The sequence below is a fragment of the Miniopterus schreibersii genome, assembly GCF_964146895.1.
Source record: "Miniopterus schreibersii genome assembly, chromosome: 4".
Lineage (NCBI taxonomy): Eukaryota > Metazoa > Chordata > Mammalia > Chiroptera > Miniopteridae > Miniopterus > Miniopterus schreibersii.
The window spans coordinates 67,976,265-67,999,059 of NC_138105.1; the positions used below are offsets into that span (position 1 = coordinate 67,976,265).

Genomic DNA, 22,795 nt, shown 5'->3' on the forward strand with positions numbered 1-22,795 from the left:
CCTGAGCTGTGGGTTGAGACCCCTCACTCCTCAAGGGGAATCTCTGCAGCCAAGATATCCCTCCTGATTTTAAACTGCCACACAAGATTGTGGGACCATCCCATTTCTCATCTTTGCCCCTCCTACCAGCCTGGACGTGGCTTCTTTAAATCCCTAGTTGTAGGACTTCCATTCAGTTAGATTTCAGGCAGTTCTGAATGATGGTTGTCCTGTAGTTTCATTGTATTTTTGATGTGGTTGTGGGAGGATTCGAGTATTGCATTTACTGTCGCCACCTTGGCCAGAGGTAAATGTGGTGTATTACATTGGTTGACTTCTGTATATTGAATCATCCTTGCAGTCTGGAAATAAATCTCACACAGTCATGGTGTATGACTCTTCTAATATGCTGCTGGACTGGGTTTCCTAGTATTTTGTTGGCAGATTTCTTCATCTGTATTCATAAGTGATATTTATCTGTAGTTTTCTTTTCTTGTGATGCCATTGTCTTGCTTTGGTAACAAGGTAATGCTGTCCTCAGAATGAGTTAGAAGTGTTCCTTCCTCTTCGGTATTTTTTGGGAAGAGTTCAAGAGAGATGTTAATTCTTCACTAACTCTTTGGTAAAATTCATCACTGAAGCCTTCTGACCTGGGCTTTTCTTTCTTGGGAGGTTTTTGATTAGTGGTTTACTCTTCTTTCTTGTTATAGGTCTATTCAGATTTTTTATTTCATCTTGAATCAGTTTTGGTAAATTTTGTATTTCTAAGAATCTTTCCCTTTTACCTAGGTTATCAAATTTGTTAGCATAGAACTTTTACTAGTATTCTCTTACAATCCTTTTTTTTTTTTTTAAGTCAGTAGTAATGTCCTCATTTTCATTTCTGATTTTGGTAATTTTAGTTCTCCCTCTCTGTCTCTCTCTCTCTGTCTCTCTCTTTCTCTCTCTCTCTCTCTGTCTGTCTCTGTCTCTCTCTCCCTTTCCCTCTCTTTATTAGATAATTCCAGTTTCCAAAGCAGTTGTCATTATCTCATCTCCACAAGTCAAATGTGAGAATTTCTTTTGCTCTATATTATAGCAACTTAGTGTTGTCAGTCTTAAATTTTAGCTGTTCTATAATGAGATCCCCATGTGATTTAATTGTATTTTCCTGATAGCATGGTTGAGCACTCTTTCATGTTTATTGTTTGCATATTGTTTTATGTGAAGTATCATTTTCTTTTTGATTTACAGAAATTCTTTATATATGTTGGAAATGAGCCCTTTGTCAATTATATTTTTGCAAAATACTTTCTCTCACCCTGTGGATTACCTTTTCATTCACTGAACCTGTGCCTTTTGTAAAACAGATCTTAATTTTAATGTAATCTAGCAATACTATTTAATTTAATATTACATTTCATAATACTTTCTTTATATTTAGTATTTTTGTGTTAAAAAATTTTTGCTTACTGCAACATAAATAGTCTCTTATCTTACTTTCTAGAAGCTTTATTGTTTTACCTTTCACTTGTACATTTACATTCTACCTGGGTTGTAGTTCCTTCTTGCACTAATACCACACTAAGTTATTATAGCCTTATAACAGGTCTTCATATCTGGAAGAATAACTCTATTTTTAATTTAATTAATTAACTTTTTAATCCTCACCTGAGGATATTTTTTCCATTGATTTTTAGAGAGAGTGGAAGGGAGGGAAGAAGGGAGGGGGAGAGAGAGACAGAAACATCAATATGAGAGAGACACATTGATTGGTTACCTCCTGCATGCACCCTGACTGGGGCCAGGGATTGACCTTGCAACCCAGGTACGTGCCCTTGATCAGAAATCAAACCCATGACTCTTTGGTGCATGGCCAATGCTCTAACCATTGAGCAACACTGGCCAGAGCAAGAGTAACTCTATTTTGTTCTTCTTCTTGAAGATTGAACATAGTCAAATGCACTCCTAGATATATGCCCAACATAAATGCATGTGTATGGGCACCAAAAGGCACTTACAAGAAAGCCCCGATTTCCTTCACAAAGTCATTTGCAAAAGTTCTAATGAAAATATTAGCAAAAGCGGTAGGAGAAAGTAGAAGAGGGTAAAGGGAGGGTGAATGGCAATGGAAAGAGACTTGACTTGGGGTGGTGAACACACAGTACAATATACAGATGATGTATTCTAGAACTGTCCACCTGAAACCTATATAATTTTATTAACCAATGTCACCCCATTAAAGTCAATAAAAATAAGTAAATAAATAAAGTAATAAAAAAAGAAAATATATATTAGCAAGCACCAATAATATATAAAAAGGCCAACAGGCCTAGGAAAAGGTGCTCAACATCACTAACCATCAGGAAAATGCAAATCAAAACCACAGTGAGATATCACCTCACACCTGTTAAAATAGCTATTATCCAAACAAACAAAGGATAGCAGGTATTGTTGAGGATGTGGAGAAATTAAAACTCTTGTCACTCTTGGTGGGAATGCAAAATGGTGCAGCTACAGTGGAAAACAATATGACTATTCCTCAAACCTTACCATCGACTGAGCCTTCTTCTGAGTATAAACCCAAAATAACTGGAACCAGGATCTCAATGAGATACCTGCACTTCCATGTTCATGGAAGCATTATTTATAAAAGCAAAAACATGGTAACAACAAATGAATGAATAAAAAAAATGTAGTATATCCATACAATGGAATGTCATTCAGCTATAAAAAGGAAGGAAATGCTGACACCTGCTACAACGTGGATGAACCTTGGGGACATTATGCTCAGTGAAATTAGCCAGGCACAAAAGGACAAAAATACTGTGTGACTGCACTCACAGGAGGTCCCTAGAGGAGTCAGGTCCATAGAGACAGAAAGTAGGTGGCGGGAGCCAGGGGCTGGGGCAGGGGGATGGGAAGCTAGCGTTTAATGGGGACAGAGTTTCAGTTTGGAAAAAGAAATGAGTCCTAGAGATCTACTATATAGCACAATGTGTATAGTTAACAAAACTGTGTTATATACTTAAATTTTTAAAAGAAGGCTAATCTTAGTTTAAATGTTCTTATCATACACAAAAAAGAAAGAAGGAGGAAAATTTTAGAGGTGATGGTGAACCTTATAGCATTGATTATGGTGACAGTTTTACAGGTGTTTGCTTATCTTCAAATTCACCGAGCTATATACATTAACTATGTTGTTTCTTAAAAATTTTAAATTACAGTTGACATGCAATACTATTTTATATTAGTTACGGGTGGATAGCGTAATGGTTAGACATTTAGACAATTTACAAAGTGATCTCCCCAGTAACTCCAGCACCCACCTGGCACCACACATAGTTATTACAATATTATTGACTATAGCCCCTGTGCTGTTATGTACAGCTTTTTTGTATGTCAATCATAACTCAATAAATAAATATAGGATGTTTTAACCACTAAAAATAAAAAATTCACAGTCCTTTCAAACTTTATCCTTGACCTGTTTTTGTTCCTTTTGATTAGTAATCTTCATTTTTAGAAGAGTATTTTATTCTAAAATTTTCATTGGTCAAACAGATGCTGATTTAGATTATGTATCATCTTAAATAAGTGTGACATGTTTAAAAAAATATGTAGCCAAAATCTCACGTTTACCACTGTGTGGAAAACGGCCTGTAGGGGGCGAGCGTAGATACAGGAAGACCATTCTGTAGGCTTTGGAACCACCGAAGACTGAACAGTGTTAGATTTTGATAGATTAAATTTATAAATTAAAGTGTTTCCGGAAGTGTCCAAAAGAATAGGAATAAAGCGGGGTCATTTCCAAACTAAGTAGAAGAAGAGATTGTAATGAGAAAAAAAATAATCCAAAACAAGGGAAGGAAGGAGAGAAAAAGCAATGTGGAAAGAAGAAACAATCAAAAGGCACGAAATAAATCCATAAGTATCAGTAATTAGAATTAACATAGATGGTCTAAATCTGTGCTGTTCCATATGGTGGAAGAGCCTGTGTTGTTACGAAGTACTTGAAATGTGGATGGTCTGAATTTTGTAGATATAACATTTTGGATATATTGTTAAATAAAATATATTATTAAAATTAATTTCAGCCTTACAAAAACCTTTTGATTGTGACTGCTAGAAAACTTTAAATTACAGAGATGGCTCACATTACATTTCTATTGTACTGAGTTGGTCTTCAGGGGTGGGGAATCTTTTTTCTGCCAAGGGCCATTTGGATATTTATAATATCATTTGCGGGCCATACAAAATTATTAACTTAAAAACAGAGACACTGGTGCATGCAACAGACTGACATATTTCACAGGGGTGGGTGGTGGGTGGTGGGTGGGAAGAGATTAACCGAAGAACTTGTATGCATATATGCATAATCCATGGACCCAGGCAATAATGCAGTGAAAGCCTGGGGAGGGGATGGGAGCAGGGTAGAGGGGTCAATGGGGGAAAAACAGGGGACATGTGTAATACTTTCAACAATAAAGATAAATTTTAAAAAGTTAGCTATGAAAAAAGCTCCTAGATTTGTTGAATTTCAAGTTCCACCTGCGGTTGCCTTGGCAGGGCCAGACCAAATGATTTTGAGGCCATATGCCTGCAGGCTGGATGTTCCCCACCCCTAGTCTAAATACTCAAATGAAAAGACAAATATTGTCAGGCTGGATAAGAAAAATTAAAATCCAGCAACATGTTTACATTTAAATATAAATAATATAACAAGTTGCTAATCGAAGGATGTAAATAGCCAGAAAGAAAGTTGGTTTAACCCTGTTATTATCAGACAACATAGAGTTTAATATAGAAAGCATTACTAGAGATAACTAAGTCTCTGTCATGAAAATATAACAATTCTAAATATGTATGTGCTTGAAAACATAGTCTTACAATCAATGAAGCAAAAAAAAAAAAAAAAGGATAGAACTATTCAAACATGTGATGGTAAGAGCTGAGATGTGGGGAGATTTTAAAATCACCCCTCTTGAGCTTGATAGCTTAAGCAGACAAAAGTAAACATGTAGATTTTCAACAATGTAACGAACAAGCTTGATCTCATGGCCACGTATATGGAACATGCACAGAGCCACTGCAAAATACACAATACAGAAGGCTTGGGAGCTGTTAGGAATGTAACATGTGCAGCCACCGTGAAAACCAGCATGGGAATTCCTCAAAAAAATTAAAAATAGAATTATTATATGGTCCAGAAATTCCACTTCTGGGTCTATATCTAGAAGAATTGAAAGCAGGGGCTCAAAGTGATACTTGTACACCCACGTTCAGAGCAGGGTTACTCACAGCAGCCAGAAAGGGGAAACAACTCAAGTGTCCGTTGATGGATGAATGGATAAGTAAAATGTGGACTCTACCTGCAATGGAATATTACTCATTCTTAAAAGGGAAGGAAATTTTCTGACACCAAGTACAACATGGGTGAACCTTAAAGGCATTATGCTCAGTGAAAAGAGCCAAACACAGAAGGACAGATGCCGGATGGTTCCATTCATACCAGGTCCCTAGAGGAGTCAGATTCATAGAGACAGAGAGTGAATGGTGGGCGCCAGGGGCTGGGGGGGGGCATGGGGAGTGAGTGTTTAATGGGGACAGAGTTTCAGTTTGGGAGGGTGAGAAAGTTCTGGAGATGGAGGTGGGGATGGTTGCACAACAATATGAATGTACCTAATGCCAGGAACAGTGTACTTAAAAATGGTTGAAATGGTAAATTTTGTTATGTATATTTTACCACATTTTGCTTATTATGCTAACTGAAATAAGTCAGTCAGAGAAGACAAATATCACATGCTCTCACTTATATGTGGAATCCAATGAACAAAATAAAGTGATGAACAAAATAGGTCGAGAGGCATGGATGCATGGCACAGGCTGACAGGTGGCAGAGGGGAGGGGGCGAGGGGGCGGGAAGAGATTAACCAAAGAACATATATGCGTAGCCCATGGGCACAGACAACAATGGGGTGAAGGCCTGGGGTGGGTGGGGCTGGGTGGAGGGGGGCAAAGTAAGGGGGGGCTGGGGGACATCTGTAATACTATCAACAAATTAAAAAATTAATATTAAAAATCCTTGGAGAATCTTTCTTTCTTTCTTTCTTTCTTTCTTTCTTTCTTTCTTTCTTTCTTTCTTTCTTTCTTTCTTTCTTTCTTTCTTTCTTTCTTTCTTTCTTTCTTTTCCCTTCTTTCTTTTCCCTCTTTTCTATTTCTTTTTTTTTTTTAACCAACCATTAGGAAGTCTTGTCATTTTTAAGGATGTGTGGCCATTTTGTTCATTGGCACCAAAAGGAAATAGTCATGAGAAGCTCAAGACTTATAATATGAAAAAGGCAGATAAAACTCCTTAACAAAGCAGAACATGGGAATGCAATGTTTTCATCTCTAGATGAAAACTTCTGACCTGCAGCCAGAGTAACACTCAGAGGGAAATTTATAGCCTTAAATGGAAATCAGTGAGCTAGGTATTGAATTCAGAGTCTTAGAAAAGAATATCAGAATAAAGCCACAGAGAGCATAAGGAAGGAAATAGTCAAAATAAAGGAGGGCAATTTATGTAATAAGAAGGTCAAGTTTGAAAAGAAGGAAAAAAAGCCCTAGCCAGTTTAGCTCAGTGGATAGAGTGTCAACCTGCGGACTGAAGAGTCCTGGGTTCAATTCTGGCCAGGGGCATGTACCTCGGATGGCGGGCCTGGGGGCGTGCAGGAGGTGACCGGTTGATGTGTCTCTCTCACATTGATGTTTCTCTCTCTCTCTCTCTTCCACTTTCTATGAAAAAAGCAATGGAAAAATAACCTTAGGTGAGGATTAAAAAAAAAAAACAAAAGAAAAGAAGAAAAAAGATAAACTTCTATGACATTGATCAAGGAAAAGATGAAAATTAGAAATATTAATGATGAAAAGGGGACATAATTATGGAGCCTGCAGAGGTTGAAATAAGCATAAAGAATGGTTTTACTCACCAATGTGGATAAATTGTGAAAATGTAGATAAAATATCTAAATTTCTAGAAAAGTATAGCTTCAAAAACCCAAATCAAGAAAAAACACAGTCTGAACAATTTAAAACCCATTAAAGAAATTGAATAATAACTTTAAAACCTTCCTCCACAAAAACATCCTTCCCCCAAATAAGACACCAGATCCAGATGTGTTTACAAATGAGTTCTACTAATTAATGTAGCTAATAATGCTAACCGTATACAAACTGTTTCTGAATATAGAAAAAAATACCATACCTGTTTTTTCGTTTGTTTGTTTTTTTTATGAAGTCAGCATTGCCTTAATATCAAACCCTGAAATAGGTAGTATGAGTCAGAAAAACCTCCCTCGAAAATATAGATGCAAAAATCTATATGAAACTTCAGCAAATTAAATATGGTAATGTATTAAAAAACACATCATGATCAAGTTGGATTTATTTCAGGAATAAACATTGAATTAACATTAGAATATTGATGAACATAATTCACCACATTATCAGTCTAAAGGGGAAAAATCATGAGATATTCCTAAGAGGTACAAAGAAAACATTTAATAATACACAACACATTCATGATTTTAAAAAATCTCTTAGCAAATTGGGACTGAAGGGGACTTCCTTAATCTGACAAGAGCTACCTAAAAACTCTATAGCAGATTCATTATTAATGTTGAAACATTAAAAGCATTCACTTCAAGATCAGAAATAAGAGAAGAATATCCATTTAGGGACGTTTTTCAATGTCATTGTGGTGACTACAAACATCTATTGCATTGTATATACTAGCCACAGATGTTAGAAAATATGATTTCAAAAAGATGCCATTTATAACAGCACCAATAAATGTAAAACACTTAGAAATAAATCTAAAAATGGTTCAAATATATATATTTTAAATATATCTTTATTGATTTCAGAGAGAGGAAGGGAGAGGGAGAGAGAGAGAGAAGCATCAATGATGAGAGTCATTGATGGGCTGTCTCCTGCACGCCCCCGACTGGGGGTGGAGCCTGCAACCCAGGCATGTGCCCTGACCGGGAATCGAACCCCGATCTCCTGGATCCTAGGTCGATGCTCAACTGCTGAGTCATGCCTGGCCAGGCAGCTCAAATATTTTATGAAGAAAATTATGACAGATTATTGAGAAACATTAATAGGAGAGTATACCATGTTAATTGATTGGAAGACTCAATGTTATAAAGATATTCATACCCTCCAATTTGACCTACAGATTCAATGCAGTTCCAAAAAAAATCTCAGCAGCATTTTTTTCATGGAACTTGGCAAGCAGAGTAAAGGGCTCTACATAACTGAAATAATTCTGAAGAAGAAAAATAAGAAGGGCCTTGACTTTCCAGATATCAGTGTGGACTGGTATAAGTATAGACACATTGGCCAGTGGAATAGGATTTATCTGCCTGGCTTCATCTTGGGAAATGAACGATGCTCTCAGAGGACATTTCTTGTCATCAATATGATGGTAACATGACAACCTATTACTTCCTATAAGTTAGATATAAATCTGGAACACAGCCTTTTTTTCTTCTTAGTTGCACAGATTTTAACCTAAAACTGGGGGTATATCCTACAGTGAATGCCTACATTATATGAGTCAGTGTTCATTTTCTGCCAAAATAGGCTGTTACTAAGTTTAGAGTTTGACTTAGAATTTATGTGTGTATCCATCCATTCATCATTTATCACTCATCACTCTTTTATCTATCCATCTATCATCGAATTGACCATCCACCTATCCACCCATCCATTCACTCACCTATCCATGACCCCTCCACACATCTATCTATCCATCCATTCATCCACTCAACACTCAACCATGCCCCCATCTTTGCACCCACCCACCCATTCTCCCACCCACTCATCCATTTACACTTTCACTCATCTACCCATTTATTTATTCCTCCCCTACCCATCTAATCAACCATCTATCTATTCATCTATTTATCTCTTTTTCTGTCTGCCTGCCTGTCTCTCTGCATGATTACAGAAAAGGGACCACGGTCTATTAGTTACCTATTGTTGCATAACAAACCACCCCAAAACTTAATGAGGTAAAACAACAACTGCTTTATTTGCTTACAGTTCTGTGGGTTGGCGCAGCAGGGCTTGGCAGGGCTGCTTTGTTTCAGCTCCACAGGAAAGGGCAGCTCATCTGGGGCTGGTGGAACTAATACGGCTTCCCTGTCGTGCCTGTCATCTTTCAGAGCCTCTTTGTCCACCCGCTCTCTCTCACAGGATAGCTGTACTTCACATGGCAAAAGTGGAAGCTACTAGGCCTCTTAAGGCCCAGATCCTAGAATTCATGTAATGCCACTTTCATAACATTCAGTCACAGTCCATTTATTCAACTACTATTGTTTGAGACCCTACTGTATGTTAGGCAGTATCCTGGGTTCTAGTGATAAGAGGTGACCAAAACAGACAAATTCTCTGCCCCCATGGAGCTTACCTTTGGTTCTTAAACTTTCTGTTAAGCATGACTCCATGCTCACTCTACTTAGCATATGAAGCAGGTCTGAGTTCTTGATTTCTCCTGGGTGACATTTTTCCCGCCAGAATAGGGAGAGTCTTTCTAGGCACCCTTAACCAGAACGGACTACATTTCCAAGCCGCAGGTTCTAGATGGGGCCCTTAATTTCCCTTCCTCTGTTTCCCACAGAGCAGAGCCACATCTCTGTCCCCAGGGGTTATCAGATTTTCATCTCTTGCCCCATAGAGTCTACTTTTGGGACTAAACCCCCTTGCTGCAACAGCTCACCACTGTCACCCTGGTTTTAATCTTCTTTCTCCCTTTTGGCATCCAGGGACTTTCCTTTCTTTTTTGAAAGCTTGTCTATGTTACATTACTTTATTATACTTTACTTAGCACATCTATGTGTCTGTAATAGACTGGGTTTCAGGAAAGAGACTCTGAAAGGGAGATTTGCATACTGGAGGGTAATTGCAAAACACTGTCATGCTCAGCACCTGTAGGGAAGTGGGGGCAGCAGGGCCAGGCAGAGGGAGGACTTGGATGTGATGCAGGAACAACGCAGGCTACAGTGGGTTTCAGGGGGCTCAAGCTGGGGTGGTTCTTCAGAATTACCCCTACCTATTCCCCTAATTTTGGCCAACCCCCAAACCTCCTTATCATTTTAGGCTTTTGGAGATTGGTGCCAAGAAGAGACTCAGAGGTTATTCCTGCTTTCCACCAGCTCTTTTGGGAAGGAATGAACATGCAAAGTCAACTACTGGTTGAATGGGGAAAGGAGTGAGAGGAATCAATAATAATAACATCAACAATGGTGGTCAATGTTATTGAGCGCCGTCTATGCCAGGACCTGCTCAGTTAAGCACTTGGCATATCTTAACTATGCCCAGGCAGTGGGGTTGTATTATAAGGTATGAAGTAGTGGGGATATTATTATCCCCATTTTGCAGACGAAGAAACTGAGACACAGAGAGGCTAAGTCAGCCGTTTAAGTTCACTCAACCAGTAACTGACAGTCTGGAGACTTTTTGTTGTTGTGGTTAATCCTCCTCCAAGGGTATTTTCCCATTGATTTTTTTTATAGAGAGTGGAAGAGAGGGAGAAAGGGGGGGGGGGAGAGAGAGAAACATCAATGTGAGAGAGGGACATTGATTTGTTGCCTCCCACATGCACCCCAACTGGGGCTGGGGATGGAGCCTGCAGCCCAGGTACGTGCCCTTGACCGGGAATCAAGACCTCTACTCTTCAGCGCCCGGGCTGACATGCTAACCACTGAACAACACTGGCCAGGGCTGGAGATTTAAATCAGGAGAAGGAAAGGAGAAAGATCAATTATTATTTCAAATTTTTATCCCTCAACACACACACACACACGCTCGCACACACACACACCAGAAAAAAACATTTCTCTCTCCATGGATGGTGTCTTTGAATCTTCCCAACGACTTGGCAAGGGATGAGCTATTTTTTTCCAGTATTGTATAGCTGTGGAAACACAGACCCTATGAGGTCAAGTGACTTGACCAGGGTGACATAAGAAAGCCCCCAAGGACAGTGGCAAGCTAGTCCTCAGGGCCAAGTTTTGGTGAGAGTGTCCTGAAGGGGGAGGTGGGGTGGCGCACAGAGGAGAAAGGGTGGGACATACAGGAAAACTGGTTGGAAATCATGGATTCAAAGTCCTTGAGGTCCCAGGATGGAGGTCAACACACAGAGGCTCAGAACCCTCTCCCAACTCTAATCTGAGGGCACCCAGGACCTGTGAGAGGCCCTCCTACACCAAAAGACACACGTGAGGATGTTATCACAGCATGTGTATAATACCATGAAACAAATTCTGTGTCCATTAGGATGGGAGAGGGTAATAAAAGGGGTCTACCCACAGGCTGTAGTACTGCAAATAGATTTAGGACTGTGATTTAGGCCAAGGGCTCTGGGGTCAGAAGCCTCCACCACTTCTAGATGAAGGGCTTTTAGTTCCTTCACCTCCCCGTGCCTCCGTTCCCTCTTCTGCAGCGGGGGGTCGATAATTGTATTGACATCATAGGTCACTGTGCAGGTTTAGAGATGATGGCTGTTAAGCCCTTGGCACTTGGAAATCACTGAGCAGATCAGGTGTCAGTAAGCTTTTTCTGTGGACAAGTGGGAGCCTCCAAAATTGCTCCCCTTCACATCGCTTGACCACCAAAGCAGTCCACCAAACGCAATATAGCATCACAGTGGAATGGCAGAAATTAGTGCCACTCTTGAATGTGTAAAAGCATGGTGATCAGAATGTCAGACACCTCAGGGAAGAGGGACTGCATCACCCCACCAGGTAAGCTGCATGGACCAACAGAAGCGCCAGCTGAGGGTGAAGGGACTTTAGAAAGGATGGTGGGGGAGGAAGCGATGGGCACCAGCTGAGGCTGCCAGATTCAGCCGCAGCAGTGGAAGCTGTGGCTCCTCCTATTTACACCCATTTTCTGGTTGGAATAGTGATGAACAGGACTCCTGCTATAGCTTTCCCCAAATGCAGCAAATCTCCTCGCAGAGCATGTGGCCCCCAGTGGCACGAGGGGAGACTGTCATGGATGCTGTGGTGTACCCCCCAGGTCCCCGCTGAGTCTGCTATGACTCCTTTAACAAGTTACCGCAGACTTAGAGGCTTACGACAACGCAATCGGTTATCTTCCAGTCCTAGAGGTCAGAGTCCAAATCAGCTTCCTCGGGCTAAAATCAAGCTGTCAGCAGGGCTGTATTCTTTCTGGAAGTTCTAGGGATGACTCTATTTCCTTGCCTTTTCCAGCTTCCAGAAGCCGCCTGCATTCCAGGCTTGCAGACCCCCCCTCCCCTGGCAGCTGCATCTGTCACTCCAACCTCTGCTTCCCACTGCACCTTCTCCGACTTTGCCTCTCTGCCTTTCCCTGTCACTTGCAAAGATGCCACCTCCAATGCCTCTCCCTACCCACTCAGTCAAGAACAAGATTACCCAGGACTGGTGGAAAGAGGAGAAGTCTTGTATTAGTTTGCTAGGGCTGCCATAGCAAAGTACCACGAACTGGGGTGGCTTAAACAACAGAAATTACTCTCTCCCAGTTCTGGAGGCTGGAAGTCAGAGATCAAGGTGTCAGCAGGGCTGGTTCCTTCTGAAGCCTTGGCTTGTGGAATGCTGTCTTCTCCCTGTGTCTTTGCATGGTCTTCCCTCTGTGTGTGTCTGTGACCTAATCTCTTTTTGTAAGGACATCAGTCATATTGGATTAGGGCCAACTCTAATGACCTCATTTTATCTTAATTTTCCCTTTAAGGGAACTATTTCCAAATATAGTCACATTCAGAGATATTGTGGCTTAGAGTTTCAACATATGAATTTTAGGGGTGGGGGTCAATTCAGCACCCATAACAGGGAGGAAGTTCCTGTGCCCTAGTTTTAGGAAAAAAGGACCCTGGAAACATGGAAAGTTCCCCAGAGAAGTGCTAGCAGGGCTCCCCATTGCAGAGCCCAGAGGTGCTGCAGGTCCCCAAAGAGGAAATGACTCAATGGTGTCTCTGGGCAGTTGAAGCCACAGACAGCTTCAAAGAGTTTCCTGGTTCCAAATCAGCCTTATCATCAAATATCAGCCAGGCTCAAGGGTAGCAGAGACTGTACCGTTCTTGACAGGTCACAAGTACGAAATGGAGGGCTGATGGGTCAGATGCAGATTGATGCTGGGCACATGCGTGGACAGGGAGCTCGGGGAACAGGTTGACCCCTCCTTCACCCTTGATGCCTTGGTATTTCCTGAGCTCCCTGGAATTTTGACAGTCTTGGGAAAGGAGCCTGTGGGGAAGGGTGATTCCCAGTTAACTGATATCAACTTCTTTGCACCCTGGGGCAAAAGGATCTTTGCATAAATTAAGTTGCATTAGGAACAAAAAGGAAGTTAAATTATTTTCATTCCTGGTGAGTTGAGATTTATGTGTCCTACACATGTGTCAGTTTGAGCTCCCACTGAGTCAGATCTGGGAAAAGGTTTTGGGGATAAATCCTTCCTGCCGACACCTTGATTTTAGTCCCATAAGACTCATGTCTGACCTCTGACTTCCAGAACTGTAAGATAATAAATTAGTATTGTTTAAAGTTACTAAGTTGGTGGGAATTTGTTATAGCAGCAATAGGAAACTAATACAACCACGAACTCTTATTTTTCTTGAAACTCATGGTCACCTCAGGTTGTCATCTATTTTCTCACCTTTGATGGAGCAGTGATTTAACCTCTTTGTGCCTGGACTTCCCCATCCATAAAATGGGCATCTTAACAGGGTCATTGTGAGACTGAGTTACTGTGAATTAATGCTCTTAGCACAGTGTCTGGTACCCAGTGAGTACATTAGAAGCATGAACTATAATTAAAAATCATTATTACTTTAAGAAAAACAACCTCACCCTGGCCAGTATGGCTCAGTTGGTTGGGTGTTGTCTCATGCACCACAAGGCTGCCAGTTCAATTTCTGATCAGGGCACATGCCTGGGTTGCAGGCTCGATCCCTGGTACAAGGCATGCAGGAGGCAGCTGATTGGTGTCTCACTCTGACATTGATGTTTCTCTCCCTCTTGTTCCTTCTCCCTTCCTCTCTCTCTAAAAAAAAAATAAAAATTAAAAATCAATAAATAATCTTAAAAGAAAAACAACTGCAGAGCATGGTGAGGAAAGGCAACTGACAGCCTCTGTGTGGGAGTAACTGGGAGTGGTGGAGATTGCGGTGAGCTGGTGAGCTCATGCCTTCTCCAAAGGGGACAGCCACTACCTACCCCAACCTGGACTGTTGTCAGTTTCCAGCTTTCCAAGAAAATCCAGAAATCTGTATTTGTCCACTTGCAAAGTTTCGTAATGTTTAAGTATTGGCTACCAATTCCCATTTTAAAAACACACTCAATGACTAGATGTGGCCTATGGATGAAAGGTCACCTTTGACATAATAGCTGAAAAGAATTCGAAATTTAAATGTGCATGTGATTACAACTATGCTTACAAAAAGTATCTACTAAGGATTAAAGAGCTCCCTGTGGGCCAAAACTTTACAGTTTTCCCTGTGGGAAAAATACTTAAAGGCTCAACTAATTTCATCTCACAATAACCAGGAAAATGTAGAGGCCACTATTCATCCTGTTTTACAAATGAGGGGACTGAGGCCCAGAGAAGCCAAGAATAGATGGATTTCAAGATCACCCAGCTAGGAAATGTCAGAGCAGGGATTTGAACCCAGGCAGTCTGGCTCTGGAGTAAGAACCATTCTGTTTCTCTGAGAGGATGCATCTCAGTATTTGAATGCAGTGAGATGTAGCAGGAGGGACATAGCATCATGATAGGAAATCAATAAATGACTTTATCATCATTATTTTCACTTCTACCACCTCTAAGTCTTGACAAGAGATGAAAAGAAGGGGGGAGGTTTTCCTGCCCAGGGACTGAGGGGAGGGTGGGGATGGCAGAATTCAGGTCTTGAGGAAGAGTTAATTGGGGTGGAGGGGAGGGTGAACACTGTAAAGACACGGAAACCAGAAGGTGAAAGCGGAAATCAAGTAGATTAACTTCTAAGAAGCTGAAAAGTAGGTTAGTGGCCTGAGCTAGGGACTTCCTGCCCCACGCATTATCCGAAACCGGGTCTAGGTGTCCTGCTGCAGCAGTCTCTGCCTCTCCCTCTCCTCCCCCTCGGTCCTTCCCTTCCCTCCCCTCCCTCTTTTTCCATACTTCTCCCACCCTCCTTACCCACTCTCCCTCTTCCTCTCCTTCACCTCAAGGCTGGGAGGCCCCTCCCAGGAATGATCTTCGGAGGCTAAAGTTAGTGAGAGTTCCATCCCCAGGAGGAAGTTGGTGGCTAAGATAAATACATTGGCCCCAACACCATGGTCTCCTCATCAAAGCCACAGAAACAGAAAGACCATGATGAAAGTAAAGGAAACTCCAGCGGGGGCTGGGCCCAGGCATTTGGGGCTGTCCCACCTCCCACCAGCCCAGTGAAGGCAGAGAAGCATGAAGCCCTGTGTCCTTGCTGGGGAGGGGGGAGGAGGTAGGGACAGCACCTGTCTCTACATCAGGAACGTGGGGACAGCAATAGCTCCTGCCCAGGTTTGTATATGAAGATGTGACACAAAATGTCTGGCATAAGGAAAGTGTCCGAGAAATGGTCTTCTTAGTATTTCTAAATCACTTATGGCATTTGCACACTTATGGAGCTCTGACTGTGTACCAGGCGCCATACCAAATGGCTTCTTCCATGCCTGACCTGATTTAATCTTTACAACAACCCTAGGAGGCAAGGACTGTCATGACCTCCCATTTTACAGATGAGAGAGTTGAGGCACTGAGAGGTGATAGGACTTGCTCAAAAACACACAGCCAGAAGTGGTGGAGTGGAACTGGAACCTAGGATTGCCAGATTGCAAAGCCTGTTTCCTTCACCCCTGTACTAGGCAACAATGACAACAATATCAACAATAACAATAATTTATTCACCTCTGGGGCCTGAGCCCTCCTCCTAGGTCCTTGGAAGTAAGGCTTCCATCCAGCCACACCGAAGGATGTGTTCATTGGCACAGAGCATCTGTATGCGTATTGTCACATCCCCTCCCCCACACTCTCCCTGTGCTTGCGATCACCCTGAGCTTTCAGACTGCCGCTCTGTGCCAGATGGCTGCAGGGGGGTGCGGGGCAGGGTGTCGCCTCCACTTCCTCAGAAAGGGTGCTTTTGAGGGGAAGGCCGACCCAGGTGTAAGGTCTGGGCTTTCCTCCAGTCTTCCTGCATGGAGTTGAGCCAGCTGGATTCAGGTTTCTTCTCCATAAAGTGAACTCTGTGCATCCTTCCATGTATTCCTCTGTCTCCACAAGCCACCGTTGCCTTAAGACTAGACGGACCCAGGTGCGACATTTGCCATTTATTCCAAGATCAGTGGTCAGGGGCCCAGGGTTATGGACAAAGTCTGGTCCTCACCCCAGGAAGTGTTTGTCTTGGCTAAGAGGAACCTCAGGCTGTGTGTGTGTGTGTGTGTGTGTGTGTGCGTGCGTGTGGGTTTGTCATCATGATGCTGTGTGTCTGTGATGAGTCTGACTGTGACATGACATGTGGAAGTCTGATGTGATGATCATGTGTGTGACTCTATGGCCCATGTGGGTGCCTGGGGTTGTGATGATGACTGTGTTGTATCATATATGGTTATCATGCAGGGCCAGTGACCAAGTGTTTCTGATGCTGTCTATGACTTGTATACAGTTGCATAAGAATCTGATGCTTTGTTCCTTGGTCTGTGGCTGTGAAAGAGTGAGATTGTGGAGCTGTGTGACTCTGCGATGGTCTCTCTCTCTCTCTCTCTCTCTCTCTCCCCTCCCTCGCTCCCTTCCGTCTTCAAATATTTTCTGAGTGCCCATTGTGTTCCAGGCCCTGGCCTGGGTGCTGAAGCACAGCTGTTGTATCCTAGTGGGATGTAACTGCTCAGCAGTGCCCGGATACAGCCAGTGGTTGATAATATATGGGTAGTCAGAAATCAGCCATGGTGTGAGCATTTACACCACGGAAATGGGCAAATGCCAGGAAGCCTCTCCCCTCCCGGAAAAGCTGGTTGTTAAGCACTTACCAGCACATCCCTGTGCCTGTGTCTTTGAGTGTAACTTCGTGTAACCAGCTGAGGTGCAGCCACAGCCTGTGGGTGGTACTTGAGGGTGACTGTGACTGTGGGTGGGGCAGAGCTCTCCACATGGATGACTCCAGATGATAAATTCCACCCACCTCTGCCCACACCTGTGAGAATGGAGAAGGTGATGCTTCCTGTTCCCAGTCAAGTCCCTGGACCCCCAAGTCCTACTGTCCTCAGAATCAGATCATAAATAACCACCCCACCCTACATCCTGAATATCAGGCAGATCAGCTTTACCCTGTTTGGAGGCCTCCAGATCCCAAGTCTCTGGGTCTTTGTCTCCAACATTGTCTGTGGCAGGGTCTGCAATTCAGTTTCTTTCAGTCCTCTCCAGAGATGCCCGCTGAGTCTCCAACCTCTAGGGGTGGCTGAGTTTTTGGCCCCTGGTGGTGCCTGCTGACTCCCCAACTGCTGAGTTTTGAGATCCCTGGGATACCCTCCAAGGTCCCCGCTTGTTGGATTTTCTGTCTCCTGAGGCACCTCTGCAGTCAGACCCCCAATCAATCCATCGCCACTCCTTCCTTCACACCATGAAAGCCCCGAAGTAGGACCGGGTGCCATCACGAAGCCGGATCAGGTGCTGCTCTGGCACACGGACGACCACCTCCTCCCCAGCATCCAGGTGCACCACCCCACCCAGGAAGCTGCTGTCCCACCAGACACGGGAGCTGGTCCCTTGCCCACAGGGCGACCGCCGGCTGACCAGCAGCTCCAGCTCCTCAGGATAGCGAGGCGTGCGCTTGTAGAGGCCGTGGGTGATGGGCAGGCCTCCGGTCAGCCCCTGCGGGCAGCCCAGGCCACCCAGCTGCACCTTGGAGTAGATGTAATAGTAGCCGGCTCGGGCGATGACCAGGGCGCCGTCGCGGTAGCCGAGATTCCTCAGGAAGGCCAGGCCCAGCTTCGTCTCCCACAGCAGTGGGCCCCCTTTGCCCATCAAGCTGGAGTTGGCCCCTGGGGAGGGACACAAAGGGGACTTCAGCACATGCCCCAAAGTTGCTGTGTGAATACAGGCCAGTCACCACCCCTCTCTGAGCCTCCTCCTCTATGCTAGGCTGTTTGAGAACGTTATACGCATTAATTTCACCGTATCCTCCCTTGCAGATCGGGAACCAAGGCACAGAAAAGTGAAGTCACCTGCTTCTTACACATCGTAACTCATCTTGTTGCCCCTTGCAGGTGGGAAAACTGAGGCACGGAGCAATTAAGTGGTTAGGTGAAAGCACCAAGACTTGTAGTGGCAGCCCCGGCCGGTGTGGCTCCGCGGTTAGAGCGTCAGCCCATGCACGAGGGGTCACCGGTTCGATTCCCAGGTGCAGGTTCCATCCCCAGCTCCAGCTGGGGCACATATGGGAGGCAACCAATCAGTGTGTCTCTCACATCTCTCTCTGCCCCTCCCTCCCCAATGGGAAAAAATATCCTCAAATGAGGATTAACAAAAACCCCAAAACTTGTAGTGGCAGAATCCAGAACGAAGGCAGAACCCACCCTGGCCTAGCAGCCTTATAACCTCTGAGTGCCTCAGTTTCCTTCTCAATAAAATGGATATATGGATAGTAAAAATGGAGATATGGATAGTACCTGTTTAGGAATTAATGAATTAATATGTATAAAGTGTATTATGGTTCATGACACATAGCCCTGCTTACAGCTTTATTCAATGAATAAAATTAGAAACACATGGACCCAGGCAGTGCCTCTGCTCTGGGCAACTCTGTGAATAAATACTCTGACATCTTGTGTGTCTGTCTGGTCTCCCTAGGACATGCTGATCCCCACCCAGTGCCAGGACCTAGGGTTCTCCTCACCTGTCAGATGTGCTGCTGGGTTGGCCTGGTGGGACCTCCGCTCTGGAGAGAGAGTCAGAGGTCAGAGGCTAAGGCAGTGCTGGGGGGGGGGGTGTTGGATAAGGGCCATCCTCCTAGAGGTCATCAAGTCCACCTCCTGGTGTCAACCCCACCCTTTCCGGAGTGACCCAAACTTCTGCTTCTCAGGCTTGGGGGAAGGGTACCTGTGGGACTTTGGGTCCGTTGTGCAAATCCCTCTGGGCAATGGGGGTGGGGGAAGTGTGGGAACCATCCCAAGGCCCTCCCTGGGGACTGGGACCCTGGCTCACCTTGAATTAGCTGCTCCCAGGATCCTGCATCTCCCTCCTGAAAATGAAGAGAAGTCCAGAGTGAGGACCTGTGGGGCCCATGCCCTGGCATCACTCAGACTCACATGCAGACCATGGGTTCAACATCACCCTCAGATACACACCCAGGGCCACGTGCACAGCCCCCACAGTAATCTTGTAACCACATGGTGCCTCAGTTTTTCCCTCTGTAAATGAAGAGTGCCTGCTTAGGATTCAATGAATTCATATGTGTAAAGCATATCACAGTGCTTGGCACTCAATAAAGGTTTATCCAATAAATAATTTCAAGATACATAGACATGTGGACATAAAGGCCAACATGTGTATATGGACACTGGACGCTTAGGTGACACTGACAAGAGACACATGGATGCAGATACATGGATGCATGGTTTATGGATCCAGGTGGGTCTGTGACACACAGAGACCCAGAAACAAAGACAACGTCAACCCAAGGGCTGTGGACAGGCGAGTGTGTGGATATGTGGGGGTGTGTACACAGGAAAGTGCAGTTCACATGGGCACATGGACATGCATATGTGGCCACCAGATCCAGACACAAAAGAAATGACCTGGAGACACAGGACACGAAGTCTTAACCACATGGTCTTGACATGGGACACACAGACCCACAGCCATGGCCAGCAGACAGACAGTCACTTCCACAGCCAACTGGAAACTGATGCAGAGAGATGCTCAGCGATTTGGACAAAGTGGATTAGTGGCAATACCAATAATAGTGATCAGGGACAGCTAATAATAATTCACAATGTCAGAAGGTTGCCTCCAGGGGCTGCAGACCACAAAGCTGTTTTATAAACATTAAACTTGCTAAGAGACTAGATCTTAATTAGAAGAAATGATAATTAAGTGACACCATAGAGATGCTAGCTAATGCTACAAAAGCAATCATAATATAAATCTATCAAATCAATACATTGTACACTTTAAACTTCCACAATGTTGTATGTCAGTCATATCTTAATTTTATTTTTTAAAAATATGTTTTTATTGATTTAGAGAGAGGGAAGGGAGAGGGAGAGAGAAAAACATCAATCCACCACACTCCACCAGTGTATCGAGCCTGAAACCTGGACATGTGCTCTGACTGGGAATCGAACCCGCAAACTTTCGGTGCACTGGCCGATGCTCAACCAACTGGGCCACACTGGCCACAGCAGTTATATCTTAATTTTAAAAACACGAATGTTGGTTTTCATTGGTTGAACACTTGCTATCTGCCAGCCACCACGGGCACAACATACACAATATCATATTTTATTCCCTGTGAGGTGGGAATGCCCATTTTACAGATGAAGAAACTGAGGTTCAGGGAGGTGAATGAACTTGCCCCAGTCTGCTCTCAGTCTGTTCCCCACCCTGCACACCCATGCACAGGGACACAGGAGACCTGCCTGCCTCCAGCCCCCAAACCCCACTCACCGGCAATGGCAACGAGGTGACCATCTGCCCCAGGCGCCAGTGCAGCTGCAGCAGGAACCAGCCCTGCACGGCCAGCCCGGCCACCAGCAGCAGCAGCAGGACGCCCAGGCCCAGCCTGGCAGCACTGCAGGGCTGTTTCCCGGGGTTGCGCTCCAGCCTCCTGAATGGGATGTCCGTCTGTCCATCCACCACGAACACCGATGGCCGCACCACTGTCTCCTCCATGCCTGCTTGAATGAGGCCCCAGGCACCCAGGCTCGGCTTGTGCGACTGGGCCCTGTGGGCTTGGAGGAAAACCACAATTGCCCAACACTCCTGGGCTTCGCACGCAGACAGGCACCCGTGGGTCCCGGGGCTGCCTTTAGAGCTGGTGTTGGGCTCCTCCCCTTTCCCCCTCGCCCTCCTCTCCTTCCTGTGCCCCCACCCCCCTGGCCCCATCTCACTCTCGCTCATACGGTCTCTCACACTTTCCAGAGGCCGCTGAAGATGTGACTCTGGTGGGGATTGGGGAACCGAGGTCCCAGCTCTCCCTTTTGGCTGCTTAATTCACTCGGTTGCCAAATATTAATTGAGCATCTCCTGTGTGCCAGGCACTATTCTAGGTGTGGGGGCACAGGCATGAACCAGAGAGACAAAAGTCCCTGGTCCTACACAGCTCCTATTCTAGTCAGGCGAGAAAGACAATGAGCCCAATAAATAAGAAAATAATATATAGTGTTTTAGACCATGATAAGAGTAATGGAAAATACAAGAGTGGTTTGTGTGTGTGCATATGTGGATGGGTGTGTATATGCTTGTGTGCACATGCATATTGTGTGCGGGTGTGTACTGTGTGCATGCATGTGTGCATGTGTATGTGCATGTGTGTGTTTTAAGTTTTAATTGGAACTCAAAGTCATGGGATGGGACTACTGTCCATATAGTTAAATAAGCCCAGGGCCTGGGAGTCATTCTGGACCCTCTGTTTATCTTGTCCCCCACATCCCACCTTTCAGCAAGCTCTGATGATTATTTCCCCAAACCAGGTGTCCAATTCAGCCACCTGTTTCCATCCCCACTGCTACTATTACCAGCTAGACGACAACGACAACGATGAAGACATTCTTGTCTTCTTGAAGGCAAGATTTCAGTCAGGAGACAAAAATGCAGCAAAGCAAGCAAAAACTATTGGCCGCAGCGAAAGTGTCCTCAGGACAGTGGAACAAGGAAGGACTTAGCATAGGAGTCAGAGAAAAGGGGGCCTTGGGGACGGGTTCAGGGGGTTAGCGTGGGAAGAGCTGCTGCTGCCCATCGCTCCCCTGGTTGCAAACCTCCTTGGGTCCCTTAGAGTTTAGGGGATTTGTGCCCGTGGGGATGGAGAGATGGAGGGGGAAGGTGAGAGCGTGCTGCCCGGGAGAGTGCACACTGGGTCCTTTGTGTTGAGGGTATTTTTCTTTCTCTCGAAGGCCAGGCAGGAAGCTTAGGGGAGGTCTCAGGGGAGACTTTTAGCAGAATATTCATTAGTTTTCCAGGTGTGCTCGTTCAGGGTCATGGTCTCCACTGATGGTACAGAAGGTCATTAGTCAGCAGCTGGTCCTGAGGCAGCCACGGCATCACTTCTCTGGTTCTGCTGCTTTTCTGGGCCTGCAGCTGAAATACCACTGAGGCCTAGATGTTATCTTCAGGGAGAAAAAGTTGGAGGGTCTAAACTGCATGACTAACAATATCTCTCAGACATCACATTCCACTAAAAGTCTTAGTTAATAAAACCACAATTGGTGACTGGTCTTATTGAATTCATGCGAAGAAACATATTACCATGGCTCACTCATTAAAGATTGGCAAATTCTGGAGGAATCAGGTAGGGAGAAAAAGATATAATTTACCAAATTGCCTTAAAAAATAAGTCTCCTTATATCTAGAAAGAAAGAGGAAAATCCTTGTCCTTTTAACAAAGTAGGAAAGAACAAAACTAGTTCTGTACTAGTTTCCTTTTTACCTTTAAATTCATTTATTTAATTTTCATCGTTCATCTTGCCTATATAATCTCTTTTCAAGATTTCTCTTCATAAACCTTCTACAACTTTCACAAACCTTCTACCCATTCAGAAATAACCAGCTTTAGAACAACAGACTTCCTTTTCCTTCAAAAAAT

At 44.2% G+C, this 22,795-nt stretch overlaps 1 protein-coding gene across 2 annotated transcripts; it reads right to left on the reverse strand.

Moving 5' to 3' along the window:
- Positions 1-15,885: 15,885 nt before the first annotated feature.
- TNFSF14 (TNF superfamily member 14) lies at positions 15,886-20,993 on the reverse strand (the record flags this gene model as incomplete). 2 transcript variants are annotated; one of them, XM_081135837.1, is made up of 5 exons in its annotated part: positions 15,886-17,188; positions 17,322-18,035; positions 18,890-18,931; positions 19,198-19,234; positions 20,662-20,993. In XM_081135837.1, the coding sequence occupies 4 exons, from the start codon at positions 20,884-20,886 to the stop codon at positions 17,608-17,610; spliced, it is 732 nt and encodes a 243-aa protein (XP_080991963.1). The 2 variants fall into 2 exon arrangements, with proteins under 2 accessions (XP_080991963.1, XP_080991962.1); XM_081135836.1 differs by lacking the exon at positions 15,886-17,188 and having other exon boundaries at positions 17,608-18,035; positions 19,198-19,281; positions 20,658-20,886.
- Positions 20,994-22,795: the final 1,802 nt, after the last annotated feature.